Here is a 9,005-nt window from a genome sequence, read left to right as displayed (position 1 = left end):
CCTAAGTACATTTTTAGATATTTATCATAATTAACCTGCCAGTACCTGACTGGTGTACTACTTGGCACTACCATATGGTATCAATGTAAACAACCAGTGATCCTTCTAAGAAAACAATGTATCAAATTACCTTTCTGAGTAGACCTGATTGGTTGTTGGTTCAGGGTGACTGACACTTGTGTTATGTCATCTTGTTCCAAAAGAACAGTTTTCTGTTTTGTTTCTTCTTAAGAGGTTGTTGGTGACAGAGATCATGTCAAGAGTACTTATCTTTGTACTGTAAGTAAACCATTTAGTGAATATCTACCATAATGTAATTTTTGTGTGTGTTTCATGAAAATTCTGGCTTGTGTTTTTCCCTGGAACTCATGCTATTTCATTCAGCTTTATGAAGCAAGTACCTTATTTGCTACAGAACATGGAAGATAATACCTTCTTCGGTTATAAGCACCTCTCCAATAGTATTGCATATATATATACCGAATAATTAAAATATTACTTATTTGTCATGAATATTTATAGCATGTAATTATTTTTTGTTATTTTGTCATCATCCAATTCACTGTTGTTATATTAATTGATAGTATCCTAGAATGTCCCCAACCCACAATGGTATCATACATTCATCTATCCTAATCTAGCAAATTTAGTTTCTTTGTGATAAACTTTCAAAATTTTAGTGATTAACAATACAAATCAATTTGATAAATGTAATAGGCAATAGTATTCTTCTACAGGGGCAAACTGATGTTGTATAATCATTTAGTTTGTCACCTTTCCCAATACTGAGTCAATACTGTCCAACTGAGATTCTGTCCAGAATAGACATAATTTACATCAAAATACTGTAAAATACTTAATTTATGCTGGAATTAATTTTCGCTGAAAAGGCTTTTTGGGTTTTTTGTATGGAATTTATTTTCACTGATTTTTGATGAGTTGAATGTGAAATATAGTGAAGAAGGTATACTCGATTGATTTTATTTTCACGGAATCATCACCGAAAATAGCAAAAATAAAGTATTTTACAGTATATGATCTGGTATACATTTTATTTTTGATAATTTTAACCCAATAAAAGTTGCATTTCCACTTTGTGATATATATTAAACAACTTCCATTGAACATTTTATCACAGTGTATCACAGTGTTGTAATCACTCAAGGCCATTCACATGTGTGTACTAGTATTTTGATGTGGACATAGCTTCCTTTCTGAATTCAATTTTAGGATTCTGTTGAAAAATTTCATGAACTGTACAAAATCTGAAGCCTGTATGATGATTAGTTAGTGAAAGTTTTTTTTACAGATCATGATAACTGCATTGCAACTTTGAAATGTTCAGACTGAATTGAAGATAACATGTTTTCATCATCTCCAGGTTTTATTATGGATTCATATCCTTAGAATCCCAAACAAAAACAAAAAATTGGGTCAATAGGTATTTTATTCTTGTTATTGCAATTTTATATCTCAGTGATTGCATTTATATTGTTACTAGGTTTTCGGTAATAAACTGAATTTAGTTAGTACATATATTAAAAGTTTTCTCTCTCATAGTACATGCTCAGTCACTAAAGTTACTATGCATGGGTTGTCTAAAAAACCCGGAACCGGAATGTAAAATTAAAAATATTTGGGCATACGGGTTGTTATATAATATAAGTGATATTGCATTAATGGACTTAGTTTGTATATTATTAATATTATTTATTTTATTATAATCACAATTTGTAGTTGTGTGTACACTCATTCTAATAATGTGGATGTCATACCGGTAATAGACAGAAAGCGCATGTTTATGATGTTTCCGCTTGAGGGTGCACTTCACGTCTTGAGTCGATGTGTCACACAGTCCTGTGACGTGACGTCCTTGTTGCTTCCATGGATCCAGAATAGGAAGGAGAGAGGACACTATTGTTTCTGTCTGTTCTATGATAGTTATAGTTTATTTGCTCATTAGATATTGACCCCTTCATTGTAAAAGATTAACAGGGTTTAATCTTTTGTTGGTTGACTTCATGAATATCTGTATACTGTAAAATGACTAATTTTCACTGGGTTTAAATTCCACTGATTTACCATTTCAGACATATGTTCACTGGGTTTTAATTTAGCGCGAAATAGGCAAAATTAAAACCAGTGAATAATTAGCTCTTTACAGTAAGTGAAAAATTAGCCCTTTCTAGCTCCATGTTGCTTCCAAATATTTTTAATTTCACGTTCATGCTACTACAATAGATAAAAGAGAACCAAAACGCTATTTATAGCCTACAATGTTATCAACATCTTGTGCAGATCACAGTTCATTTGCTCATGGAGATTTTTTTTAGCTCCATAATTCGCATGATTTTGAATGTTGAAAAACAGTGTTTTCAATAGTAAAAAAGGCACACTAACAAAATTGTTGATCACATAATTCCTTAGACAAACATAGGTAAGGCTTATGCATTACTGTATTTTACTATATCTAAGCTTTCAGATGATATATAGGTTGTTAATACAATCATGGAGGTAGAAAAGAGATTTTCTACCTCCATGATACAATGTAGTAGCATGCTGAGTTGGATTTTTTACCTTTGTTGTTACCTTAATAATAATACTTTGATTTATTTTAGAAGTGTAATTCTAGCAGCGTTTGGTGCCAGTACAGGGGATAAAGGTGCCTGTGTTCATAGGTTACGAGCAGGTTCACAGTATGGAAGATTTACATCACCGCATTATCCTTTGTTATACGACAGTTCGACTGATTGTCAATGGATCATCAAAACTGATAGATCACACCATATTACATTAGAATTTGAAACGTTCTCATTGGAGGAGAGTTCAGATTGCACGTAAGCCAGGTTATTTAATGTTTTCAAATAGACCGTGATACATGATGACTTTTTAAATTTACTGTGAAATACATGTACTTCATTTTCGCTGGAATTAATATTCGCTGAAAAGACATTTTGGGTGTTTTGTATGGAATTTATTTTCACTGATTTTTAATGAGTTGAATGTGAAATATAGGGAAAAAAGTACCGGTATATTCGCTGGATTTGATTTTCACGAAATCATCCTTTCAGCGAAAATATCGAAAATAAATTCCAAGCGAAAATAAAGTACCGGGTATTTTACAGTACTATATATTGTATGTGCAGGGTTGATCGTTATCTTTAATTGGTGCTCTGTTTAAATTGTCATCGCCCTGTTATATTTCCTGTACGCCCTGGTCCCAGACAGAGAATTGTTTACAAAACAGACCATCACTCATTGTCTTCCGAAGATGATTCATCGTACTAAGATGTGTGCTCTTTGTCTGCATTGGTTTATAGAATGCACTAGAATGTTTTGTATGTGAAAATGTTCTTACTTTGACAGATATGACTATGTAGAGGTCCGTGATGGTGGGCATGAGAGAGCTCCTTTGATTGGTCGTTACTGTGGTCACGAACGTCCTCCAGTTCTTACATCCACTGCTCATTTGTTATTCATTCAATTTGTATCTGACGAATCTTATGAGAGAACTGGTTTTTATGCTAAGTTCAATTCAGGTAAATAATCTCATATTTGCAATCAGAAAGAATGAATTAAAAGTTTGGGGGGAAATACTGCTTTTATTAATTTTTGAAAAAAAATTTCATAAATCACATGACATTATTACATATAGTTTATTATTTACAATCATGACACAATGTAATAACATTTTTTGTGTCTGCAATGTCGTTTTTTGAGAACTTTTCCTAATATTTTTCAAAAATGACTACAGTGTATTTTTAGAACAAATGTTAATGAAAAGTTGCATTTTTTGACCATTTTTAAAACCCTGATTTTTATAATAATTCAGGACAACTAAACATACCCTATCATTAACAATATAGGATTTTTCCAGCTTATTTTCACCAGCCTGCCATCAATATAAGATATGGCATATTATCTCTCAGTCTACCATAGGAACCTATGGTAAAAGCGTTATAATAGTGCCAAAATGGCAACTACGGTACCACTAATTGGTGTCCCCCAACTTTTTATCAATATGCTTATAGGTATATGCTTATATTGCTGTTTAATACAAATTATTCTGGGTACCGGTATTTTTATTCATGAGTAGGCTTCTATTAATTTTAAGGGTAAAACTTAGAATTGGGTATTGCGATAAACTCTCTAGTCAAATTGTTTTTTCAGATATTGTCTTCTAGTTGGCTTTATTATATCACATGTTTGCATGATTGTGGCTGTTACAAGCCCTTCTTTTCATCTACCCTGATTGGTAATTAAAGTAGATAATATTTTTTTTTTTTGTAGGATGTTCACGGACACTACGTGGACAAAGTGGATCTTTCTACTCACCCAATTATCCCGGAAACTATGACAGCGATTGTAACTGTACCTATAAAATCATTGCACCCTTGGGTCATGTGATCAATCTTAGATTCCCAGTATTTAACTTAGAAGGTACAAGCAGTCTTGGAACCTGCGGATATGATTATATTCAAATTCTGGATGGAAGTAAGAATACATCTATTTTTTTCATTGGATTTGAATGATGTGGGTATGAACAGCACCACCATTCAACTTTATTTTTGAAAATATAAAAAAAATTATGTGAACAATTATGTGTGTTTATTTAGGGTAGCAAAAATTTATTTCACATTTCAAGAGATTAATTTATGTATGAGTTGTTATATTTTTCAATAGACTGTTCACTGAAAGATCCTATGCTGTGCGTGAATGTAAAATCAGAAGAAACAAAAAGTCGTAGTTATGTCAAAACATCACGCAGACTTCCACAAATACAACAGTATTTTTTGCATTTCAATGTTTAATAATGTGCTATACACATTTGATGAAGGTCAATTATGATAATGTAATGGTATTTCATCACCGTTTTGTCTACGAAAAATCAGCATTTCAGCATTGATCAATAAAAAAACAAACTTCATGCTCAAAATCAAATTATTTAATTTTTGCAGCAGACTTTCGTTCAGTCCAAGCCTCTCACGCCGTAAAATCTGTATTAGAATCGGCATTCCTAATAAAAGTCGCATGCAATCTTTTTGAACAATTGTGAACCAAAAATGTGTGTAGATTCTTTAATAGAATCTGCATCTCCTTTGTTGCATTGTACCATTTTAATAGAAGCCATGGCTTCTAATACAGATTTTACAGTATTTACACTAATATCTATATTGTGAACTATGCACATTATGTGTCAGAATTGTGTTTCATGTCAGTATTACTGAATACTTTGTTACTAGGTAACCATCGATACTGTGGACCAGAAAGACCAGATATAATTACTTCACACTCTAATGTCTTGACTTTGAGGTTTGTCAGTGATCGGTCTGTCAACTATCAAGGATTTGTAGCAGAGTTTGATACTAAAGGTATTACACATAGCTGATTTACTGTAAATAGCTTCAAAAAACCTACCACAGATCACTGCTCTACGATGCGGTGCAAAAAAACTGTTGTATCATAAGGGCTAAGCTTGTCTGTCTTGGACTTACTGGGTAATTTGCTGTTGTCACGAATTACAATGTTATTGAGTCCCATTGAGTTGCTTGCATTGGTCTGCACTTCCAGTGGTTTTGCAACATTAAAATGCACCAATCAGAGAATGGGTTAAAACTAGAAGAAGATGAGTAGATCACATGGTATGAACAACAATGAAAATAAAACAATTATAAAACTAGCTAAATACATACCCCGGTATATGAATGTTTCAAAATTAGAGAAAATAACATGAAAAAGCCTTCATTCTCATTCAAATAAACAACAATATTATTATCAAGGTATATCTGCAAGGTTTTTTTTTTTTTTTTTTTTTCCTGGTATCATCATTTTTACTTTATCTTATTGTCTTTCTGTCTTTCTTGTTTTTCCTTTCATCCACACTTTATTAGTCCCCGTTCGGACGCAGTCCGAAAACGGGTAGTCCCCGTTCGGACGCAGTCCGAAAACGGGGACTTATGTTTTGCCCTGTGTGCGTCCGTCCGTCCGTGCGTCCGTGATCACCTGTATCTCGAACATGCATGGACCGATTAAGTTCAAACTTCACTCATACATCACACATTATATGGGACATATGCACATGCATTTTTTTCATGATCCAATTAACGATAGCCGAATAGCGGCCATTTTAAGGCCGAAAATGCATCAAAATCACACATTTTCACCATTCCATACCCGGATCTCAGTTATGCATGGACGGATTTTGTTCAAATTTGGTACATACATTAAACATAATAGGACCTTGATGCACGTCATTTTTTTTTTGGATCGGGTTCGAAATGGCCGACTGGCGGCCATTTTGTTTTAAAGAATTCAGTTCTGGATCCGTATCTGAGACATGCTTGGATTGATCGAGTTCGAACTTCACACACACAAGGTACATCATGTCACAAATATGTATGTGCATTTGTTTCATGATCTCATTAACGATAGCCAAATGGCGGCCACTTTAAGGCCGAAAATGCATTGAAATCGCACATTTTCACCATTCCGAACCCGGATCTCAGTTATGCATGGACGGATTTCATTCAAATTTGGTACATACATTAAACATAATAGGACCTTGATGCACGTCATTTTTTTTTTCGGATCAAGTTCGAAATAGCCGACTGGCGGCCATTTTGTTTTAAAGAATTCAGTTCTGGATCCGTATCCGAGACATGTCTGGATTGATCAAGTTCAAACTTCACACACACAAGGTACATCATGTCACAAATATGTATGTGCATTTGTTTCATGATCTCATTAACGATAGCCAAATGGGGGCCGCTTTAAGGCCGAAAATGCATTGAAATCGCACATTTTCACCATTCCGGACCCAGATCTCAGTTATGCATGGACGGATTTCATTCAAATTTGGTACATACATTAAACATAATAGGACCTTGATGCACGTCATTTTTTTTTCCGGATCAAGTTCGAAATAGCCGACTGGCGGCCATTTTGTTTTAAAGAATTCAGTTCTGGATCCGTATCCGAGACATGTCTGGATTGATCAAGTTCAAACTTCACACACACAAGGTACAACATGTCACAAATATGTATGTGCATTTGTTTCATGATCTCATTAACGATAGCCAAATGGGGGCCGCTTTAAGGCCGAAAATGAATTGAAATCGCACATTTTCACCATTCCGGACCCGTATCTCAGTTATGCATGGATGGATTTTGTTCAAATTTGGTACATACATTAAACATAATAGGACCTTGATGCACGTCTTTTTTTTTCGGATCAAGTTCGAAATGGCCGACTGGCGGCCATTTTGTTAAAGAATTCAGTTCTGGATCCGTATCCAAGACATGTCTGGATTGATCAAGTTCAAACTTCACACACACATGGTACATCATGTCACAAATAGATATGTGCATTTGTTTCATGATCTGCTTAACAATAGCGGAATGTTGGCCATTTTAAGGCCGAAAATGCATCAAAATCACGTATTTTCACAATTCCAGAACAGGATCTCAGTCATGCATGGATGGATTTTGTTCAGATTTAGCACAATGTGTTGTACATATGCAGGTGCATTTCGGTCATGATCTGCTTTGAATGTATATGTCACTCAAATATGAACGGAACGGGGACGTGTCATTGACAATGACTTGTTGTAATTTAACTCAAGATCCTAGTTTATTATTATTATTATTATTACCAGTACACACTTTTCATCATGAAAACACATGGCAATCACATGATTGTGACAGTTGTCTTGCATCATGTTTTGGATGGTGATCTGTGGTGAGCTCTAGAAACAAACTTTATTAGATCAGGAAATATTCACCTAATTGTATAGAAATGAATATTTCACCGGGGTCTTTATGACAGGGAGTAATCAGAACTTGTTATAAAACAATAATGAAATAAATATTTATATTTTTTCTGAATATAGAATCAGTAGATCGCAGTCCATGTCTGAGCAACAATGGCGGATGTGATCAGGTGTGTACTTATCGTCGTGGTGATGTCTTCTGCACTTGCCTAACTGGTTATGTACTTCAAAGAGACTACAGGAGTTGTAACGGTAAATATTAAGGATGTTTAGGGTTGGCAAAATTTTGTATATGATAAGTGCTGGACAATTATATGCATGTTATTTTATTTTTATTTTTTCACTTAAATTAATAAATACATTTGCAATGCTTGCATTCTTCCCTGCAACAATTATCATAGTGGTATACAAGATTTTGTTTACATTCATTCATTCAGTCCGCACCTGGGCCGTCTGGCGCTTAAGGCGAAACAAGGAATTTCCATCTGGCTCTGTCAGCCGCTATTCTGGGGGCAGTCTCAAGGGACAGTCTCTTACTCCTGAGCTCCTTTTCTATTGTTCTTCTCCAGGTTTCTCTTGGCTGATTTTGTTTACAGTAAACATCAAAAGAAATGTGAACAGTATTTAGTTTATACTGCATGTACCTATGTACTTTTTATTTTTATGTGTCCTTAAACGTTTTTTGTTTGTATTAAATTTTTGTCAATGTAGGTACAAAGACAAGACATATGCATGTCAATTTGAGGATTTTTGACCGAATGGCAGAAATAGTTTCCCAGTCATGGGTTACTAATTTATTTTAAGATTTGTATGATTGTTGATTATATTACAGATCTAAATGAATGCATGGAAGATGTGAATAGTTGTAATCAGATTTGTGTCAATACACTGGGTAGTTATGAATGTTTATGTTCTGAGGGATTCTATCTCATGGTTGATGGCAAATCATGTAAAGGTATGTAATCCAGTTTGAACCAGTTATATCTAGATTCTGACATATCATGTAAAGGTATGTAATCCAGCTTGAACCAGTTATATCTAGATTCTGACATATTACTAATAATCAATATCTACAAACTTTTTGGTCAGGTCAGAATAGGGGTGGTAACGGTAGTAACTCCTCCAAATTCTTTAATGTAATATTTTTCCATTAGAACCACATCAAAATTCATATCATTTAAAGCCAAAAGTTATTAGCTCTGCTGTTGACTTCGTCAACTGGGGCTGTTGTTATAT

At 34.2% G+C, this 9,005-nt stretch overlaps 1 protein-coding gene across 1 annotated transcript in view; it reads left to right on the top strand.

Moving 5' to 3' along the window:
* Window positions 1-154: 154 nt before the first annotated feature.
* LOC100373587 (uncharacterized) overlaps window positions 155-9,005 on the top strand; it is a 24,358-nt gene continuing 15,507 nt past the window's right edge. Inside the window, exons 1-7 of the mRNA XM_085497127.1 lie at window positions 155-279; window positions 2,619-2,837; window positions 3,367-3,539; window positions 4,291-4,494; window positions 5,244-5,372; window positions 7,890-8,021; window positions 8,602-8,724. Of these exons, the coding sequence (XP_085353253.1) occupies window positions 254-279; window positions 2,619-2,837; window positions 3,367-3,539; window positions 4,291-4,494; window positions 5,244-5,372; window positions 7,890-8,021; window positions 8,602-8,724 (1,006 nt within the window). The 5' untranslated portion in view covers window positions 155-253. The remainder of the gene's footprint in view (window positions 280-2,618; window positions 2,838-3,366; window positions 3,540-4,290; window positions 4,495-5,243; window positions 5,373-7,889; window positions 8,022-8,601; window positions 8,725-9,005) is intronic.

The sequence above is a fragment of the Saccoglossus kowalevskii genome, chromosome 3 (genome assembly GCF_978046115.1).
Source record: "Saccoglossus kowalevskii chromosome 3, keSacKowa6.1, whole genome shotgun sequence".
Taxonomy (NCBI): Eukaryota; Metazoa; Hemichordata; class Enteropneusta; family Harrimaniidae; genus Saccoglossus; species Saccoglossus kowalevskii.
Note: the sequence above shows the minus strand (reverse complement) of the source record. Positions and strands in the feature narration are given on the sequence as shown.